Source organism: Prionailurus viverrinus, chromosome B4, assembly GCF_022837055.1.
Source record: "Prionailurus viverrinus isolate Anna chromosome B4, UM_Priviv_1.0, whole genome shotgun sequence".
In the NCBI taxonomy this organism is placed as follows: domain Eukaryota; kingdom Metazoa; phylum Chordata; class Mammalia; order Carnivora; family Felidae; genus Prionailurus; species Prionailurus viverrinus.
In genome coordinates, this window is record NC_062567.1 from 30926483 (window position 1) to 30949061 (window position 22579).

The window sequence follows — 22579 nt, forward strand, 5'->3', positions numbered from 1 at the left end:
ACTAGGTATTTATCCAAGGGATACAGGTATGCTGTTTCGAAGGGGCACATGCACCCCCATGTTTATAGCAGCACTATCAACAATAGCCAAAGTATGGGAAGAGCCCAAATGTCCATTGATGGGTGAATGGATAAAGATGTGGTGTGTGTATACACACACACATATGCATACAATGCAGTACTACTCGGCAGTCAAAAAGAATGAAATCTTGACATTTGCAACTATGTGCTTGGAACTAGAGGGTATCATGCTAAGTGAAATTAGTCAGAGAAAGACAAATATCATATGACTTCACTCATTTGAGGACTTTAAGACACAAAACAGATGAACATAAGGGAAGGGAAGCAAAAATAATATAAAAACAGGAGGGGAAAAAACATAAGAGACTCTTAAATATGGAGAACAAACAGAGGGCTACTGGAGGCGTTGGGGGAGGGGGTTAAGCTAAATGGGTAACGGGCATTAAGGAATCTACTCCTGAAATCATTGTTGCACTATATGGTAACTAATTTGGATATAAATTTAAAATATAATAAAAATAAAATAAAATAAAGTAAAATAAAAAAGATGTGGTATACAGAGATACAGATAGGTAGAGATAGGGATATAGATTATGGATATAGATATATGTACGTATACATATGCAATAGAATATTACTCAGCCATCAAAAAGAATGAAATCTAGCCATTTGCAATGAGGTGGATGGAGCTAGAGAGTGTTATGCTAAGCAAAATAAGTCAGAGAAAGACAAAATACCATATGATTTCACTCATATGTGGAATTTAAGAAACAAAACAGGGGCACCTGGGTGGCTGTCAGTTGAACATCTAACTTTGGCTACTGTGGTAATCTCATCATGGTTCATGAGTTTGAACCCCAAGACAGGCTCACTGCTATCAGCACGTAGCCTTCTTAGGATCCTCTATACCCCTCATCTCCCCTGTGCTCTCTCTCAAAAACAAAAAAGAAACATTAAAAAAAAGAAACATCTTTAAAAAAAAAACAGATGAACATAGAGGAAAAAAAGAAAAAAGTGTGGCAAACCATAAAACAGACTCTTAATGATAGAGAACAAATAGGGTTATTGGAAGGGAGATAAGGGACATGAGGATTGGGTTACATGTGTGCTGGGTATTAAGGAGGGCACTTGGCGATGAGCACTGGGAGTTGTAGATGAGTGATGAATCACTAAATTCTATACTAGAAACTAATATTACAAGGTATGTTAACTAACTGGAATTTAAATTTAAACTTGAGGGGGGTGGGAGGGAGGGTATTGAGGAGGGCACCTGTTGGGATGAGAACTGGGCGTTGTATGGAAAACAATTTGACAATAAATTTCATATTAAAAAATAAAATTAAATAAGTAAATTAAAACTTGAAGCTAAAGAAGCCTAAAAACAAGTAATTGGTGTTAATTGGAGTCAATTTAGCAGTATCTACAACAATTTTTAGATACCCATCCCCTTGGCTTAATAATTTCACTTCTCAGTACCTACAAAAATATTTATACATGCACAAAAATACATGTAAAGGTACTCATTCACTGCATTTTTTAAATATTGAAGAAAAGGAAATGCCCTAAACATTCACCATTATGGGGATCAAAAAAATATAGTGTATCTGTCTATGGAATTAAATGCAACAACTTTTCCAAGGAGATTTTCTAAGACATTGTTAAGTAAATAACTTATTGTGCTATTATGTAAAAATTATATATGTGATATTATGTAAAAACTATGTGATGTATATGAATGCAAAAGCATAAAAATGGCCTAGTGAGATACACACTTTTACTGCATTTAGTGTCCCACAAAAATTCATGTTTTCCTGGAACCCTAGAATGTGAACTTATTTAGAAATGGAGTCTTCACAGATATAATTAGCTAAGTAAAAATGACATCACAGTACATTAGCGTGGGCCCTAAATCCAATGACTGGTGTACCTAAACAAAAGCCATGTAAAGACATACAGGGAAGAAAGCCATGTGAAGATGGAGGATGAGACTGTGTGACATTAGCTACAGGTCAATGAACAACAAGGACTGCTGGTAACCACTAGAAACTAGAAGAGAATCATTGGAACAGATTCTCCTTCAGAGGCTCCAAAAGGAACCAACCTTGCCAATACCTTGACTTTGAATTTCTGGCCTCCTAAACTGTGAGAGAGAAAATTTTGTTATTTTAAGTCATCCATTTTGTGATAGTTTGTTATGGCAGTGCTAGGAAGCTAGTTATACACCTATGTAACAATGGCTAGCTACAAGGAAGGGACTCTATGTATTTCTATATTGTTGGAATATTTACAGTGAGAATTTATTACTCACTAATTTATTACTCACTAATTACTCACTAATTAGCATGGCTAATTTTTTGCCAAAAAAATAAAATAATAAAGAAATTATCCATATTTTATGCTGGAAGTTTTGGCTCTGCCACTTATCAAGTATAAAATCTTGAGCAAGTCATTAAACATATGAATGTCTCAATTGCTTCATCTGTAAAAATAGGGATAGCAACATCTACCCTGCTCACCTTGCAGGTTGGTATTAAAGTCTCCTTGGACCCTTTCTTTCACTGTCCATATCCATTCTTCCTCCAAAGTGGCTCTAGTGACTATGAATACCTTTCCTTTCATACTACCATCTCTGTCTCTAATTCATGCTGCCAGCCCCCAGGAGATTTATTGTATCAAAACGCCACTAAATGTTCCTTTCCTTTCTGAACCCCTTCAACAATTCCTCATTACCTGTTAAATTAGATCCAGTAGTTCTTAGTAGTTCAAGACCTTCTACATTTTGAGCCCCACTGACCATCCATCCTTATCAATCATCACTGCTTCCTTGGTAGAGGAAAACCAGGTTTGTGGTTTTGAACCTTGAGCCTCACCTTTTTCAGCCATGCCATTGTGTATATTTATCCCTGTAAATGGACTGTCCTCCATCCTAACCTCCTTTCCAGCCTTATGGCTTATCACATGGTCCTAAAATAGAAATATTGCACTTTACTTTGAACTCCTGTAGCACAAACCCTCAGTATCTTATGCATTTTAATTACCCCCTCTCCCCCCCCCCCCCCCCATTAAACTGAAAACTCCTTTGGGGAAAAAGAACTTTATTCATTATGGTGCCTAGCACACTACCTTTCGGAGAGTAGGTGATCAATACATATTTGTCAAATAAATGAATAACAATTATAAAACACTTCACTTTTATTAAAGTAGTATGGGTTCTAAAATTGTTTTAAATTATAAACAAAAATAATATTCTGCCAGTACATACCAGTACAGTCAAACTAGCTGTAAAATACTGAAATACTTCCCTACCACTGCCCCTTGCCACCTGAATGCCTCCCATTACAATTGTTGGCCTGGTTTCCCCTCCCCTGGGAACACTTCAACCCCTCTACTCTCCTAACTAAAGGATTCATGCCTTCCACAGCAGGAAGCACTCAGGTCCTGGCTCTAGCCAGTGGAAGTATCTATTCTGACTGATCAAGACCCATGCAGAGTTACTGGTAAATATTTTGATAATCAACCCCGATTATAAATAAAATTTAACTATACAATTTGAAAATGATCCTTCTTCTCACTGCAAAATCTCTTGAGAGAGTCAGCAGATCCAGGGATAGAAAAGGAAAATGAAACTTTGTCAGTCTCTGACAGTTTAGGGTACATCCATTAGGATTCAATCTTCATGTAAACCAGAAGATATGCAGTTTCCCGCCTAGAAAGAAAAAAAAAAGCAACATAACAGAAATGGAACATTCATAGTTAAGTGATATGTTTTTAACTCATGATAGGACAAGTATCAGAAAAGTTTCTGGTTATTGGATCAAGTCTTCATTTATCCATTATCTCAGAGGGGAAGAAAATGGGTAACCTGAGAAAATAGCCATTAAGCTTCTATTAGTTAACATCTGTATCATGGGTTGACAAACTACCTGTCCACAAGCCAAATATAGCCCTGTTTTTTAAAATAAATTTAACTGGAACACAGCCACACTCATTCATTCATGTGTCATCTGTGGCTGCTTTTGTGCTACAAGGGCAGAGTTGAGTGGTTGCAACAGAGACTGTGTGGCCCACAAAGCCTAAAATATTTACTCTTTGGCCCTTTACAGAGAAAGTTTGTCAAACCCTGATATAAATAATGGGACAATCACTGACGACCAGAAAGTGACAAAGAGTGCGTATCTAAGAGGGATGTTCAGAAGAAAAGATAAAAAGTAGAAGATTGTAAGAGAATTTAAAACACAAATTTCACCTAATTCATTATTTTTCGAGTGATCAGTCCTACTTAGCTGAAATAATTTCAAATATCACCTTTGGTGTACAATGTCACTGCAACCCAGAAACTCATCTGAAAAAACTTACAAAGTCTCTGCTTTAACTTCATCCAGCTTTTTTTTTCTCTCTAGCTTCCCCTCTGTAGTTGTTGATTTTTTAAAAAATATATTTATCACTATTTACTAAATGCAAGCCACTGTACCGGACAAAGAAAAAAGAATGATCCTTGTTCGCAAAAAGTTCATAGTCTAATGTAAAAAAAAGTTATATATGCAAACAATTACAAAACAGGGAGGTCCTTTCTATAAATGAGGTATGCTTAAAGTGCAGAGCAAGCATATGAGAAGTCCCTACAAATCTGCTGGGGTCAATCAGTGAAGGCTTTATAGAGTAGGAAAAGCCATGAGCAGAGACATTAAAGCATGGTGGGAGTTTGCCTTAATAATAAATTAGGAGAGGGAAAGACAGATCAGGAACTGCATGTGTAAAGCCATGGAGGATATGATGTTTAGGGAGCTACTTATAGTTTAGTATTGTTGGAATCTAAATTGTGAAAAAAGCATTGTATGGTAATATGGGTATTCAGAGATGAGGCTTAACAGTCACTGGGGAGTTACCCAAATACAAGTGGCAGCTGAATTCATGAGAGTTTCATACAGCACTAAGAAACCTGTGTAAACTCACTGGGTTTCCATCACTCAAACACTTCTCTTACCAGCGGTAGTTATGATTTCCATAAGTACACTGGATGTCTTCCCAGGATACCTGGAAGTACATAAACAGATGAAGTGAAGTATCCAGCTCACATATGTTAAGCATCCAGAGTATAGGGTGCTACAATTTACCCTCTGTCATGTATCCAGACAAACCCCTCCCTGGTACCTCCCAAGACCTGAATCATCCAGTGATAGGATGCCATGTATATGAAGCCTCTTTTAGTACACTGGTCCTTCTATTTTTGGTTATGCTTGGTTCTAACTTACATATATCTAACTCTTCTGGCTCTCTATAAGTTTCCCACAAGCATGAAGCTGCAGGGCACTGAGCCTAGAACACCAAAAACCTAGACAATGAGCTAAGTGGATTCTTATAGGGCTATACACCAGATGGGGACTTGATGCAGGAAAGGACTTTAAGCAGGATCAGACCTATAAATACAGAGGACGAACTTATGGTTGGTAGAGGGAGTGGGTGGAGGATGGGAAAAACGGGTGAAGAGGAATGGGAGATACAAGCTTCCACTTATGTAATGAATAAGTCACAGGAATAAAAGGCACAGCATAAGGACTATAGTCAGTGATACTCTGATAGTGTTTTATGGTGACAGATGGTAGGTAGCTATACTTGTGGTTAGCACAGTATAATGTATAAACTCATTGAATCACTATACTATACACCTGAAACTAACATTGTGTTAACTATACCTGAATTTAAAAAATGTTTTTTTAAAGAAAAGGACTTGTTTAAGGGCTGCACACACAGAGAAAACAGGCCCACAATGTGTCCCGACCTTAAGGACCCATCTAGTCCTGGGTTCATAATTTATTAGAAGTGGCTAATCCAGGACAACATTTTGGACAATGTTCCTCACCCAACAAACATTGGAGTCGTTGAAGCAGAACCATTTTCCATCCACAGAATTCTGGATATAGGCACAGTAATGACCAAAGTCAGCTGCCCCAACATGGGCAACCACAGCAAAGAGCTCATACTGTCTTCCAAGCTGGAGGGACATAAGGCACAAAATTATTCACCTATCATCCCTTTTTTTATAACCATAGAATAAAGAAACATTATTTCATAATATATTTTACTGCCTACTCTGTGCCAGGCACTGGTACTTCAAGGGGACTAGAAAATAGTCTTTGAACTCAAGAATCTCATGATTACTTAAGCCAGAATTAAAATGCCATATTTTATATTAGGTATATTTACAGGTAAATTTGGGAAGACTCAACTTTTGCCCCAAAAGAGAAAAAGGAACAATCATCTAAGAAAAGCTCCCCAAAGAAGACATTCTTGAATTGATCTTGAACAATGAATAAGATTAGGAGACAAGTTATGGGAAGGAGGTATACTCAATGGACCCAGAAATTGCAAAGGCTTTGCAGTGTAACAGAACAGAGCATGCTGAGGAAATGGAAGTCAGAGAGGTTTCTGGGAAGTCACAAGAGATGAGGCTACAAAAATCAAGTCAGGAACTAGAACTTTATCTAATTTTTTTCAAGTTTTTATTTAAATTCCAGCTAGTTAACATACAGGGTAATATTAGTTTCAGGTGTAAAATTTAGTGATTTTTTTTAATAATAAGAATTAGAATTATTGGGACCCATCATAAGTTTAAGCAGAGAAAAAGCATCATCAGATTTGTGTTTGAGAAAAATACTGAAATAATGTGGTTTGAAAAATGGAATGAGAGTTCAAGTGAGGTAGAGGCCAATGAGATCAGTTTGGGTACCACTACAATGCAAGAAAAATGGCTATAGTCTAGACAGTGACTATCAGTAGTAGTCACCAAAATGATAATAATCATTCTTAACATAATAATTATTAGCTAACCTTTGGCATTTGCTATGCATTTAGCTATGTCTTTACATGAGTTATTTCATCTAATATTCATAAAAATCATGTTAAGCTGGGTGGTGATATAAATCCTATTTCACAAAGGTGGAATCTAAGCTCAGGGAGGTAAAGTAATTTACCCAAAGGTCAGAGCTTATAACTAGAAAAGGCAGAATTCCAACTCAGACCTGTCTGGCCTCAAAGCCTAAGCTCTTAATCCCTATGCTACACTAAGAAAGTGAGACTAAAGGTGAGACTGAGGGGGCATATTTGCACAAAATTAGGCATAAATAACCAAGGACTGGATATTGGGGTATTGGGGAAGGGGCAAGTAGGAGGCATCTCTGGCTTGGAAATTAAGAAAATATTGGTACTATGAATTTTAACTTCATAGTACAGAACTGGAACAGAACTGTACAGAACTGTACAGTACAGTACAGAATGGAACAGAACTGTTTGGGAATAAAGATAATGAATTTGGGGACTATGTGACAACATTCAGTAGAGGTGAATACACTGGTTTGGAGCTCAAGTGTAAGACCTGGACAGGAGATACAAATTTGGAAGTCTTAAGTTTGAGGTGATTACCAAAATCATGAGAATGAATGAGATGAAATTTGAAAAATGGATAGGAGAAATAATGGAAAACTATATGCTAATAAAATCATGGGCAGGAAAGGATCCACCAATAGAGAAAGAAGCCATATGAGGAAAGCTTATGGTAGATTCTGAAGGAGAGTAGGATCAATAACAGAATATTACAAAAAGATCAAGTAAGGGAAGGACCAAAAATCATCCATTAGATTTGGCAGTAAGTCATTCTACTCTCTCAAATCTTAGAAACTGAAGATAAGAGAGAATTTTCTGTGAAAAGAGAATAGTGGTAGGGGTACCTGGGTAGTTCAGTCAGTTAAGCAGCCGACTTCAGATCAGGTCATGAGCTCATGGCTCATGAGTTTGGGCCCCACGTTGGGCTCTGCACTGAAAGCTCAGAGCCTGGAGTCTGCTTTGGATTCTGTGTCTCCTTCTCTCTCTGCCCCTCCCCCACTCAAGTGCGCGCTCTCTCTCTCTCTCTCTCAAAAAACCAAAAAAAATTAAAAAAAATTTTTTTAAAGAAATGGGAATAGTGGTGGGAGAGATGGAGTTTGGATTGATTGTGAGAAGGATCTCAACATTAGTCATAAATACCTTATTCTTTTATCTTAACACAGTCAAATAATATCCCTAATCTGAGACTTTGAAAAACTATCAATATGGGAGACAGGGGTGAGGGTAGTGCAAATGAAGCTAAGTCACCCAAAAGGGAGAACTCAAATTATTATCTATTTTCATTTGGGAATTTACACTAGACTTTAAAAATGCAGAGCAATACCTAGCTCTAATTGTTTATAAGAAATACAAAGGATAAAGGAACATGTTAAATAACACCAACCAGCAAATTCTGGATTTTTTTTTGAAAACCTTCAACAAAATGAAACTCAAGGACAAGAAAAAGAGGGGAAAGAAATTTAAAAGAAACTTAACGTAGGGGCACCTGGGTGGTTCAGTTGGTTAAGTGTCTGACTTAGGCTCAGGTCATGATCTTGCAGTTAATGAGTTTGAGCCCCATGTCAGGCTCTGTGCTGACAGCTAGGAACTCTGGGCCTTCTTTGGATTCTGTGTCTCCCTCTCTCTCTGCCCCTCCTCTGTTAGCACTCTCTTTCTCAAAAATAAACACTAAAAAAAATTATAAAAAAAAAAAGAAACTTAACCTAAAAGAAAGAAAGGCAGGGAGAAGTAGAGGGAAGGAGGGAAAGAGAAGAGGAAGGAAGGATGGAAACTTAGGCAAATGCAAGTGTAGCCTTTGTTGGGATCTAGGTTCAAACAAACCAATGTATAGGTCACAGAAACCTAAATATTGACTGGGCATTAGTGACAATAGGAAATTATGAGATATGCTATTGGCGGGAGTGAAAACTGCTGCAGCCACTATGGAAAACAGTATGGAGTTTCCCCCAAAAAAGTAAAAAATGGAACTACCCTATGATCTAGTAATCATACTACTCAGTATTTACCAAAAAAATGCAAAAACACTAATTAAAAGGAATACATGAACCCTATGTTTATTGTAGCATTATTTACAATAGCCAAGATATGGAAGCAGCCCAAGTGTCCATCAATAGATGAATGCATACACTTGAGTTAAGGTGGCGGAGCAGTAGGGGGTCCCTATACTTGCCTCAGCCCTCAAAAACAGCTAGATAAAGACCAAATCATTCCAATACACCCAATAAGTCAATCTGAATGCTGGGAGAATGACCTGCAGAACCAGAGGGAAAAAAGAAGCCACATCATGAAAGATAGGAGCTGCAGAGATGTGATTCCAGGGATAAAACAACTGCGGGTGGTATGGAGGGGAGAGAGCCTTGATCTTGTAGCGATCAGAGAGAGAAACAGAGAGAAAGCAGTGCACAAGGGTTTGCACAAGGGAAACATCTTCACTAAAACCACTGACTAGGAAACTAGAGTGGCTGATTATTGCAGGTTTTTACAAAGAGTGGAGCTCAAAGTCTGAAGTTTTAGAAGTCTGCACCACTGCTAGGCTCCACCTGGTGGGCACAGTAGTGCTCCTATAGGGAAGAAGCCAGAGGCCCAGGAGCAGAAAGCATGGTTTGAGAATCTCCTGGGTCACTGGGAGAGGCAGTTCCCCTTCTTGGAGTGCATTTGGGAGAGGTGGCATGGCATCTCTGGGGACAAAAAGTTGGTGGGCCCAAATGTGCTGCTCCATTCATTAACATAGTGACAGAGACACCTGGCTGAGGGCAGCAAACCTTGGTGCCAGCTTTTTGCTGCACTTTACCATAAATTCCAAGCCTTTGCATGATTCTGCTTTTCTGAGGCAAACCAGCACAAGCTGCAGTGTGGTGAGACCCTCCTCCATAGGATCAGTGCCATGTCTGTACCACACTGGGTCCCTAAAATTTGGAGTTTTGAAACACAGCCACATGCCTGAAATAAAACAGAACTATGCTGCCTGGCAGGTAGACAGCTCAGACACAGGGTGAAGACAGGAATTTCACAGAAGCCAGGGACACGAGAGGGGAGACTGTTCGCTCTTCTGTGAGGGATTCCTGGACAGTGGCAAGCATGAACTTCCTGCTCCAGGGAGGAGAGAGCAGGGTGACACCATTTTCGACCTGCCTATCAGCACTGACAGACTTCAGTGAGCAACACAGTGCCCCCAGTGGAAGCTGGAGCTGCTTACACCTAGCCCAGCATTCTTTTCTAGCTCCTTGGCTAGCTCCTTACACCTTCTGCCGTTTTTCCTTTTCTTCTGGGATTCCTATGGTATTACATTTTATGGAGTCACTGAGTTTCCTAAGTCTACATTTGTGATCCAATACTTTTCTTTTATTCTTTAGAATGACATAATGAAATACTTTAAATGAAATGGCATGGTGTCTGAGGCGTGCTTCAAAATAATCCAGTAGAGGGTTGGAGAAAGAAGAGGATGAGGATGTTGGTAAAGCAAGATTGGGCATGAATCTTGATAAATTCTAAGCTGCTTGAAAGACATGGGGATTCATTGTATAATTCCCCATTACTTTGCTACATATTCAAGATTTTCTATAACAATGTCTTTTTAAGTGGAATAAAATTTTAATATATTATTTCATTAAGATATACTTCATAGTACACAAACAGAAATAAGGAAAATTCAAAGGACAGAAAATAATAATCTTACAAAATGTATATACACTAAATAGGCACAGAAACCATGTTATATAGGAGCTACTATATTATCAGGCCTCAATTTTTAAAATACCAGGGTTCTAGAATATGAATAGCAAACAAAGAATGAACAAAACAGTCCATAAAAGGATATATAAAGGATATATCCTTTATGGACTATATATATATATATATACACACACACATATATATGTGTGTATATATGTATATATACACATATGTACATATAATTATATATATATATCATTTACTAAATGTAGCATTTCAAAACTAAGACGTATCTTTCAAAACGTATCTTTTCCTCAGAATTTCCCAATAAGTTACCAGCTCAGGACAACTTAATTCAACTTTACTTTGATTAAATTTGACCTAAATGAACTGGCTCTCTTGTTACTATCCTCAAAGTAGGCATAAACTGTTTCAGGAAGAAAGTTAGGTTGATATTATATTTAGAACCCAAGATGTTGTGTTTACCTATGTATATGTATTACATATTTTTTAAGTGGAAAGAGAGTTATGGGTTCTTTCCCTCTCTCAGTGCTGTGAAGTACATAAACCAAAGCTCAATATTTAGAAATAAAGTCTCTGGATTCTTAAAAGAAAAGCAACCATAAACAGCAAATGTTGTTGATAGTAGTATGGTAGTAACAACCTATCATTGTTATTCAGGAACACACATCATTAAAATACTGTTTTAAAAAGAATATTTCTTGAAATTATGAATATGTTTCTATGAATCACACCAAGTAGCTGCCGATGAGTTTCCCTCCCTTTGTGTACCCCAAGCATGGCCAGCAGAGGCCATGATTTCTGAGATGATACAATGGCACAGATGAGATGCCCAAAAGTGCCATCTCTGTTGAGTGGGTGACTTCAAGCACCTTAGGGGAGGAGAAGCAAAATCAAGCAGACAAGGGGTCTGAAGAGAAGGAGAATGGAAGGGAACTGAGGAGCTTCTCACCTGTTCCTCAGCACTGCAGAGGTCTTCCTCAATCAGAAGGACCTGACTTAAATCCAAACTCTGGGGGAAATAAAGTGAGTGGCAGATTTTTTCTGTCTGCGAATTCCTGATGGAGAACCGCAAGAGGTGGATTGTCAAGGTCTGGGGCAAATGGGTCAGCTTCAAGACCTGAAAAACCAAAATTACTGTGGAGATGAAGTCCTAAGGCCCTTGAAATGGGTAGATTCAGAGAAATACCAGAACTGATCATATATTCTTCCCAAAAAGAGAGGTAAGAATGATATAATACAGAATTAAGGGCCCCCATTTGCTGAATCTGTTGAGCTCTCCCACAGGTACCAGAGCTCAGGGAAACTACAGAGGCTGCTCTAGAGAGCTAGTCTAACCCTATGGGGGGAACTCTGCATGCTTCCCTTGGATATTCTCCTCTTATCTTTTAAAAGGCTCTGCTCCTCTCAGTGATGGGCCTCTGATAATCAGAAGCCCCAGATCCCAGGCTGCTAGCCTGATATGGATTTCCTCCCTCAACCATCACAAGGTACCCTCAAGGCCTCCATTAGGAAATCCACCAAGGACAACCCCAGAGTAGGGAAGCTTCTGGTTTTAGGGAGCAAGTACCTGCTTCCCACAAGTCTTCTTCCCACAGTTCTCACAGAAGCATTCGCTTTTGCCTGATAACTCCCTGGGTTGGAAGAAACAGCGAAGGGCATCCTCCTGTCCCAGGAGAACAAAGAAAAAGCAGAGTTGGTATTTACCATATACAGTATAACACATCACCCTACAGATGAGGATTTAAGCTTTCCTTCTGATTCTCTCCTTGTTCCCCTTACCATCTGGCCCAGTGTGATGCATGTGGCAGGATTTCCAAAAGTACCTACTGACGTGAAGGAAAAACAGGAGGGAGCATTTGTTAAGGTAGCAGCATGAGGAAAGGAAGTAAAAGGAAAGAAAGGTTTTCACCAAATCAAAGGGGAACTTAGAATTGTGCAAAGGAAACAGAAATTACTTTTTAAAAGCCAAAGGTGGATTAAAGAAGCAAGAGCACACTGGAAGCACTGGGTTTATGGGAACAGCAAATTCACCAAGAGGAATTCCTCACCAGGGTTTTCAGGGGCTTTGAGTCCATATCAAAAAGAGGAAGGGGGAGGGTCAGCATGCTACTATTTCTGCTCCTTTCCGTTGTACATTCAAGGCAAACCAAGGACTCCTTCATCCGGATTGTATAAAGGGCCTGCAGCCTCTCTACCTGCAAGAGAGAGGAAGTGAGAGGAAAGAAGGGTACAAAGCCATAAACAAAACAGGTGAGGTGAATTTCCAGAAATTATATCCACCAGACAGAAGCTCCAGAAATGGCAGCCACTGATTCTCTTTGCTCTTCAAAAAGGTACAAAATAATAACAGTAATAATATTACGGAATTGTGATAAGTATTTATGTGGGTTTTCTCTTTTAATCCTCTCTATACATTATATTGATGATAGCTGAATGAGCAAAATGAGCAGCATCTTAAACTTCTGAGTTCTTTAGTTCTAACATCTTACCAAGTCCACATCTGTGATTTGGTCCTTAATTAGGTTCCAGACTGTGAGGTAGAGTTGAGCAGCATCATGCTGGACAAACACTGGCCAAAGAGAAAAGTAACAGCTTGATCAGTGAGGTCACCAAGGACATTTCCCATGCCCTTGTGCCCTAGCTACCTAGATACACATGAACACTCATCACTTTGTCCTCTTCTAGCCTTCACTCCCTCCACCCCAGCTTTTCAGGCTAAATTTACACTCGATGGTAGGCATTAATTAAAAATGAAAAATAAACTTGTTATTTATTTTTGAGAACTCCTCTTAAAACTTAAAATCCAGTCTGACTGCATCACAGAAGTTTCCCTTCCCCTGACTGGCCACTCATACCTACTGACCTCTACTGTGGGACCCAGCTAGATAAAACCAATATGCAATAGTGCATTCTCTCCTCTCCTATTTTTAAGCCAAGCCAATACCTTAATTGGACTCTAATGGCCACTAATTTCTCTGTACCTTTATTTAATTTCTTTTCTCATTCCCCAGAAATTTAGCAGTTTCCTAATGCTCATATCTGACCCAGGTCTTCCCCAAAGGTATCTAGGAGAACAAAAAAGGAAAGGACCATCTCAGTGTTAGATGATGCTAGCTAAGAGGAGATGGGAATTAAGCACTGAATTCTCCATATGTTATATAAGTAAATGTAAGGCTAAAATATTCTGTACATATATAAGTGAATTTCTGTTGTTCAAAAGAAACCTAGGAAGACAACGAATATGAAAAACACACTGAGTATTATTTTACAAAAGGATAGATGTCTGCCAACATGCAAAGAAGACATTGCAAGAAAACATAACATGCAAGTTATTGTAAATGTAGTAAATATTCATGTCAGCTATCTCAACACCAATACTTACTACAATTTGTACTTAATGTTTTTGGATTTCATTTCATTTTGGTCTGTCTCTTCTCTAAACTGTAAGCACCATGGAGGCAAAGACTCTTATCAGTCTTATTCTCTTATCTACAGCACCAGTACAATACCGGCACATAACAGGTGAACACTATGTATGAGTTGAATGAATTAATTTAATCATTGGGTAATAATCTCTCTCTGTCTAACCTAAAGACAGAGTGGAACTAGGGCTGAACCTATGCTGTCCCCAGGGAATTATGGAGGCAACTCTGGACACAAAAGATGTTAGATCACCTTGCCATTTGGAGACATTTTGCTTTATCTGACCATAGCAAAGCCAAGAGTCCTGACACATCTAAAAAATACAGGGATATTTGCTCAATCCATATTTACTGAAAACCTTCTATGTGCAAGGCATTGTACATGCTAGATAAAGTTACTATCCCCAATAAACCTAAATTCTAGTGGAAGACAAGTATCCATAAAATCATAATTCAAAGAAGAATAAGAAAAATTCCTTAAGGTGTACAAAATATTATCAAAAGCTATATGAAGGTGAGAATACAATTGGAATGGTGGAGTGAGGGTCTCTATAAATCTACTCCTCCATAAAAGCAATTAAAATGCTGGCAAAAAAAAAAGTGAAAATTGGTTTTTCAGAACTCTGAAAATTAACCAAAAGTATACAAAAATCTTAGGCATATTTATTCAACAAACACTGCAGAACCTAAGGAGAATAGGATTTGAGACTTTTCAACTTGGCCTATTCCCATTTCCTTCTTCTCAGCTCTGTAGTAGACTTGGAAACAAAACTTGCAAACATGGAAACTGTGAAAACCAGAAGCCTAGCAATGAGAAGAAGGGGAAGACTGGGGCTGGAGCTCCTCAAAAAGTTCCATACCAAAAGCATTTTTATTATCTGACCTGCTTGCAGCTTCACTGAAAAAGCAATGAAAAGGGGAAATTTAAAGTTAAAAGCACAATATTGTTTACATTAGCACCCATGAAAATGAAATACTTAGGTATAAATCTAAACAAATACATACAAGATCTATATGAGAAAAACTATAAATTTTGATGACAGAAATCAGAAGAATTATATAAGCGGAAAGATATACCATGTTCACGGATAGGAGGACTCAATATTGTCAAGATGCCAGTTCTTCCCAACTTGATCTATAGACTCAATACAATTCCAGTCAAGATCCCAGCAAGTTATTTTATGGATACTGAAAAAGTGATTCCAAAGTCTATTTGGAAAGGCAAAGACCCAGAATAGCCAACACAACATTGAGGGAAAAAATAAAATCAAAGACCTAATTCTGAAACTAATAAAATATCAATAATCAAAACAATGTAATATTGCATAAGAACAGAAAATAGATCAATGGAATGAAACAGAGATCCCAGGAAAACACCAACATAAACAATATTACTGCTCTTTGACAAAGAAGCAAAGGCAATACGATGGAACAAAGATAGTCTTTTAACTCAGTGGTGCTGCTTAACACCTGCATATCCATATGAAAACAAATGAAACCATACACAGACTTTGCATCTCTTAATAAAACAAATTCAAAATATATAACAGACCTCCTAAATATAATATAGGAGAAAACCTAGACCTTGTGTTTGGTGATTACTTTTTAGATACAACTGCAAAGTACAAACAATAAAAAAAAGAAGGGATATACTGGACTTCATTAAAATTAAAATTTTCTGGAACGTCTGCAGGTAGCACATGTTGTGGAGAGGTGGGCTGGATGAAGCAGAACAATTGGAAGTGCCAGCCAGGGCAGTGGTGGCATCAGAGACCCAGCCTCGAGGCTCAGCCCCTGCATCCTTGCTGAACCCAACTGCGGAGACCGCCCCTGGCTGGCATGAGCTGGGCACTTTGGCCCAGGCTGCCACTGCCACAATGCCTTCTTGAAATCATGAATCCTGTTTATAGCCCTGGTTTTGTTGGGGTTCCCCTCTGCAAATGCCAAAGAAATTGGTTATTCAGCTGTTTTCCCTGTGGGCTATGCAGCCATAGGTCCTGCCTATTCCACCAACATGTACCCTGGAGCAAATCCTACCTTCCAAAAAGGTTACAATCCTGTCACACCTTACACAGTATCCTGTCCCCCCACCAATGGGGCAGTGCCACCATACTCCTCTTACCCTACCAAAATGCCTACCCCCAAGAGAGCCCTTATGCACACACAGCCCCAGTAGGCAGTGCCCCCTCACATCATCCACCACACCACAGTTGTGCAGCCCAACTGCATGCTGGTGGTGATTTACCCCGATCCCATTCCTCTACTTAGAGGCAATGGTGTCACCATGGGTATGGTGGCTGGGACCACTGTGGCCATGTCAGCAGGTACCCTCCTGACCTCCCACACCTCAACTCCTGTTGCCCGCATGCACTGTGCCCATGTATCTGGCCCCAGGGGCCCCACTTATAGCTGGGTTCCCCCTCAGTGGTGATCACCCAACAAATGTCTGAGGATAGAGCTGTGCAGTCACATCATGGAGGTTCCACAGCTGTGCTGCAGGCCTGGTGCCTCAAACCCAGACTTTCTTCTTAATGCTCTTGACACTTAGCTAAACACTACTATGGCCCAGCCCGGCAGGTCCCAGTGCCATCAGTCTCCAACTGACTCTGTAGGTTGATCTTAAAGCAAATCCTGTTTTGTGGGCTGCCTGGCAATTTTTTAGCTAACTGTAATGATAAAAAAGGGAGAATTAATCTAAAAAAATTTTTTAAAGTTCTGCTTTGTGAAAGATATGTTAAGAGCATAAGAAGGTAAGCCATAAACCGAGAGAAAATATTCGCAAAAAGCATATCTGATAAAGGACTGTTATCCAAAATATACAAAAACTCTCTTAAAACTCAACAATAAGACATACACACACACACACACAACCTGATTAAAAATGGGTGAGAGATTAGAAGGAAGATGGTGGCGTAGGAGGATGCTGGGTTCACCATGCGTCCTGCTGATCACTTAGATTCCACCTACACCTGCCTAAATAACCCAGAAAACTGCCAGAAAACTAGCAGAACGGACTCTCCGGAGCCAAGCACAGATGAGAGGCCCACAGAAGAGGGTAGGAAGGGCGGAGAGGCAGTGTGCACTACACGTACTGGCAGGAGGGAGCCGGGGTGGAGGGGCGGCCCACGACCAAGCAGAGCCCCCGAGTCTGGCTTGCAAAAGTGGAGGGGCCAGACGGAGTGTGTTCCGACAGCAAGCGGAACTTAGCATCTGGGAGGTCATAAGTTAACAGCTCTGCTCGGAGAGCGGGAGGGCTGGAGGACAATGGGAGGGAGAGTTGTTGAGCCCCAGATGACAGAGCGCAGCTTGGCGAGAAACAAAGACACTCGCCAGTGCCATCTCCCTCGCCCATCCCCCAGCCAAAATCCCTTTATATGTTAGGGCACGTTTATCCCTTGCTGCTTTCAGAATTTTCTCTTTATCCTTGTATTTTGCCAGTTTCACTATGACATGTGAAATGAAATGACATGAAAAAAAGTTCTTGCCAGGGAACTTGCTTGCTCCGAGAAAACACCCAACGCTGTGCTTCTGCGGAGCCACCCCTCCAGTGGGTCTGACTCCCTCCCACTGCCACAGGGCCCCTCCTGAAGTGGATCACCTAAGGAGAAGTGAGCTAAGCCTGCCCCTCCTGCCCCCGTGCACCTTGCCTACCCACCCCAGCTAATACGCCAGATCCCCAGCACAACACGCCTGGAAGTGTGCAAGTAGCCCAGACTGGCCACACTACCCCACAGTGAATCCCACCCCTAGGAGAGGGGAAGAGAAGGCACACACCAGTCTGACTGTGGCCCCAGTAGTGGGCTGGGGGCAGACATCAGGTCTGACTGCGGCCCCGCCCACCAACTCCAGTTATACACCACAGCACAGGGGAAGTGCCCTGCAGGCCCGCACCACTCCAGGGACTATCCAAAATGACCAAACGGAAGAATTCCCTTCAAAAGAATCTCCAGGAAATAACAACAGCTAATGAACTGATCTAAAAGGATTTAAATAATATAACAGAAAGTGCATTTAGAGTAATAGTCATAAAATTAATCGCTGGGCTTGAAAACAGTATAGAGGACAGCAGAGAATCTATTGCTACAGAGATCAAAGGACTAAGGAATAGTCAGGAGGAGTAGAAAAACGCTATAAGCGAGATGCAAAATAAAATGGAAATGACCACGGCTCAGATTGAAGAGGCAGAGGAGAGAATAGGTGAACTAGAAGATAAAATTATGGAAAAAGAGGAAGCTGAGAAAAAGAGAGATAAAAAAATCCAGGAGTATGAGGGGAAAATTAGAGATATAAGTGATGAACTAAAAAGAAATAATATATGCATTATTGGTAATCCAGAGGAGGAAGAGAGAGGGAAAGGTGTGGAAGGTGTACTTGAAGAAATAATAGCTGAGAACTTCCCTGAACTGGGGAAGGAAAAAGGCATTGAAATCCAAGAGGCACAGATAACTCCCTTCAGATGTAACTTGAATCGAACTTCTGCACGACATGTCATAGTGAAACTGGCAAAATACAAGGATAAAGAGAAAATTCTGAAAGCAGCAAGGGATACACGTGCCCTAACATATAAAGGGAGACCTATAAGACTCGTGACAGATCTTTCTTCTGAAACATGGCAGGCCAGAAAGGAATGCAGGAGATCTTCAATGTGATGAACAGAAAAAATATGCAGCCAAGAATCCTTTATCCAGCAAGTCTGTCATTTAGAATAGAAGGAGAGATAAAGGTTTTCCCAAACAAACAAAAAACGAAGGAATTTGTCACCACCAAACCAGCCCTACAAGAGATCCTAAGGGGGATCCTGTGAGACAAAGTACCAGAGACATCTCTACAAGCATAAAACCTACAGACATCACAATGACTCTAAACCCATATCTTTCTATAATAACACTGAATGTAAATGGACTAAATGCACCAAACAAAAGACATAGGGTATCAGAATGGATAAAAAACAAGACCCATCTATTTGCTGTCTACAAGAGACTCATTTTAGACCTGAGGACACCTTCAGATTGAGAGTGAAGGGATGGAGAACTATTTATCATGCTACTGGAAGCCAAAAGAAAGCTGGAGTAGCCATACTTATATCAGACAAACTAGACTTTATATTAAAGGCTGTAACAAGAGATGAAGAAGGGCATTATATAATAATTACAGGGTCTAACCATCAGGAAGAGCTAACAATTATAAATGTCTATGCACCGAATACGGGAGCCCCCAAATATATAAAACAATTACTCACAAACATAAGCAACCTTATTGATAAGAATGTGGTAATTGCAGGGGACTTTAACACTCCACTTACAGAAATGGATAGATCATCTAGACACACGGTCAATAAAGAAACAAGGGCCTGAACGATACATTGGATCAGATGGACTTGACAGATATATTTAGAACTCTGCATCCCAAAGCAACAGAATATACTTTCTTCTCGAGTGCACATGGAACATTCTCCAAGATAGATCACATACTGGGTCACAAAACAGCCCTTCATAAGTATACAAGAATTGAAATCATACCATGCACACTTTCAGACCACAATGCTATGAAGCTTGAAATCAACCATAGGAAAAAGTCTGGAAAACCTCCAAAAGCATGGAGGTTAAAGAACACCCTACTAAAGAATGAGTGGGTCAACCAGGCAATTAGAGAAGAAATTTAAAAATATATGGAAACAAACGAAAATGAAAATACAACAATCCAACTGCTTTGGGATGCAGCGAAGGCAGTCCTGAGAGGAAAATACATTGCAATCCAGGCCTATCTCAAGAAACAAGAAAAATCCCAAATACAAAATCTAACAGCACACCTAAAGGAAATAGAAGCAGAACAGCAAAGGCAGCCTAAACCCAGCAGAAGAAGAGAAATAATAAAGATCAGAGCAAAAATAAACAAGACAGAATCTAAAAAAAATGTAAAGCAGATCAATGAAACCAAGAGTTGGTTTTTTGAAAAAATAAACAAAATTGATAAACCTCTAGTCAGCCTTCTCAAAAAGAAAAGGGAGAGGACCCAAATAGATAAAATCATGAATGAAAATGGAATTATTACAACCAATCCCTCAGAGATACAAACAATTATCAGGGAATACTCTGAAAAATTATATGCCAACAAACTGGACAACCTGGAAGAAATGGACAAATTCCTAAACACCCACAGTTTTCCAAAATTCAATCAGGAGGAAATAGAAAGCTTGAACAGACGCATAACCAGCAAAGAAATTGAATCGGTTATCAAAAATCTCCCAAGAAATAAGAGTCCAGGACCAGATGGCTTCCCTGGGGAATTCTACCAGACATTTAAAGCAGAGATAATACCTATCCTTCTCAAGCTGTTCCAAGAAACAGAAAAAGAAGGAAAACTTCCAGACTCATTCTATGAAGCCAGCATTACTTTGATTCCCAAACCAGACAGAGACCCAGTAAAAAAAGAGAACTACAGGCCAATATCCCTGACGAATATGGATGCAAAAATTCTCAATAAGACACAAACAAATCGAATTCAACAGCATATAAAAAGAATTATTCACCATGATCAAGTGGGATTCATTCCTGGGATGCAATTCTGGTTCAACATTCGCAAATCAATCAATGTGATACATCACATTAATAAAAGAAAAGAACCATATGATCCTGTCAATCGATGCAGAAAAGGCATTTGACAAAATTCAGCACCCTTTCTTAATAAAAACCCTCAAGAAAGGCGGGATAGAAGGAACATACTTAAAGATCATAAAAGCCATTTATGAAAAGCCCACAGCTAACATCATCCTCAATGGGGAAAAACTGACAGCTTTTTCCCTGAGATCAGGAACACGACAGGGATGCCCACTCTCCCCACTGTTGTTTAACACAGTGTTGGAAGTTCTAGCATCAGCAATCAGACAACAAAAGGAAATCAAAGGCATCAAAATTGGCAAAGATGAAGTCAAGCTTTCACTTTTTGCAGATCACATGGTATTATACGTGGAAAATCCGATAGACTCCACCAAAAGTCTGCTAGAACTGATACATGAATTCAGCAAAGTTGCAGGATACAAAATCAATGTACAGCAATCAGTTGCATTCTTATACACTAATAATGAAGCAACAGAAAGACAAATAAAGAAACTGATCCCATTCACAATTGCACCAAGAAGCATAAAATACCTAGGAATCAACCTAACCAAAGATGTAAAAGATCTGTATGCTGAAAACTACAGAAAGCTTATGAAGGTGATTGAAGAAGATATAAAGAAATGGAAAGACATTCCCTGCTCATGGATTGGAAGAATAAATATTGTCAAAATATCAATACTACCCAAAGCTATCTACACATTCAATGCAATCCCAATCAAAATTGCACCAGCATTCTTCTCGAAACTAGAACAAGCAATCCTAAAATTCATATGGAACCACAAAAGGCCCTGAATAGCCAAAGTAATTTTGAAGAAGAAGACCAAAGCAGGAGGCATCACAATCCCTGACTTTAGCCTCTACTACGAAGCTCTAATCATCAAGACAGCATGGTATTGGCACAAAACAGACACATAGACCAATGGAATAGAATAGAAACCCCAGAACTAGACCCACAAACGTATGGTCAACTAATCTTTGACAAAGCAGGAAAGAATATCCAATAGAAAAATGACAGTCTCTTTAACAAATGCTGCTGGGAGAACTGGACAGCAACATGCAGAAGATTGAAACTAGACCACTTTCTCACACCATTCACAAAAATAAACTCAAAATGGATAAAGGACCTGAATGTGAGACAGGAAACCATCAAAACCCTAGAGGAGAAAGCAGGAAAAGACCTCTCTGACCTCAGCCGTAGCAATCTCTTACTTGACACATCCCCAAAGGCAAGGGAATTAAAAGCAAAATGAATTACTGGGACCTTAGGAAGATAAAAAGCTTCTGCACAGCAAAGGAAACAACCAACAAAACTAAAAGGCAACCAACAGAATGGGAAAAGATATTTGCAAATGACATATTGGACAAAGGGCTAGTATCCAAAATCTATAAAGAGCTCACCAAACTCCACACCCGAAAAACAAATAATCCAGTGAAGAAATGGGCAGAAAACATGAATAGACACTTCTCTAAAGAAGACATCCAGATGGCCAATAGGCACATGAAAAGATGCTCAACGTCGCTCCTCATCAGGGAAATACCAATCAAAACCACACTCAGATATCACCTCACGCCAGTCAGAGTGGCCAAAATGAACAAATCAGGAGACTATAGATGCTGGAGAGGATGTGGAGAAATGCGAACCCTCTTGCACTGTTGGTGGGAATCTAAATTGCTGCAGCCACTCTCGAAAACAGTGTGGAGTTTCCTCAGAAAATTAAAAATAGACCTACCCTATGACCCAGCAATAGCACTGCTAGGAATTTACCCAAGGGATACAGGAGTACTGATGCATAGGGGCACTTGTACCCCAATGTTTATAGCAGCACTCTCAACAATAGCCAAATTATGGAAAGAGCCTAAACGTCCATCAACTGATGAATGGATAAAGAAATTGTGGTTTATATACACAATGGAGTACTACGTGGCATTGAGAAAGAATGAAATA

At 39.5% G+C, this 22579-nt stretch overlaps 1 protein-coding gene and 1 pseudogene across 3 annotated transcripts in view; one reads left to right on the forward strand and one right to left on the reverse strand.

Moving 5' to 3' along the window:
* Positions 1 to 3194: 3194 nt before the first annotated feature.
* USP18 (ubiquitin specific peptidase 18) overlaps positions 3195 to 22579 on the reverse strand; it is a 51654-nt gene continuing 32269 nt past the window's right edge. For 2 of the 3 annotated variants that reach the window (XM_047868176.1, XM_047868175.1), the window contains 7 exons: positions 13085 to 13164; positions 12644 to 12790; positions 12163 to 12258; positions 11545 to 11712; positions 5881 to 6012; positions 5005 to 5054; positions 3195 to 3726 (listed from right to left, as the gene is read on the reverse strand). In XM_047868176.1, the coding sequence (XP_047724132.1) occupies positions 3681 to 3726; positions 5005 to 5054; positions 5881 to 6012; positions 11545 to 11712; positions 12163 to 12258; positions 12644 to 12790; positions 13085 to 13164 (719 nt within the window). In that variant the 3' untranslated portion in view covers positions 3195 to 3680. The remainder of the gene's footprint in view (positions 3727 to 5004; positions 5055 to 5880; positions 6013 to 11544; positions 11713 to 12162; positions 12259 to 12643; positions 12791 to 13084; positions 13165 to 22579) is intronic. The other variant, XM_047868177.1, reaches the window with a different exon arrangement.
* Positions 15911 to 16448, forward strand: LOC125169767 (myelin-associated neurite-outgrowth inhibitor-like; annotated as a pseudogene).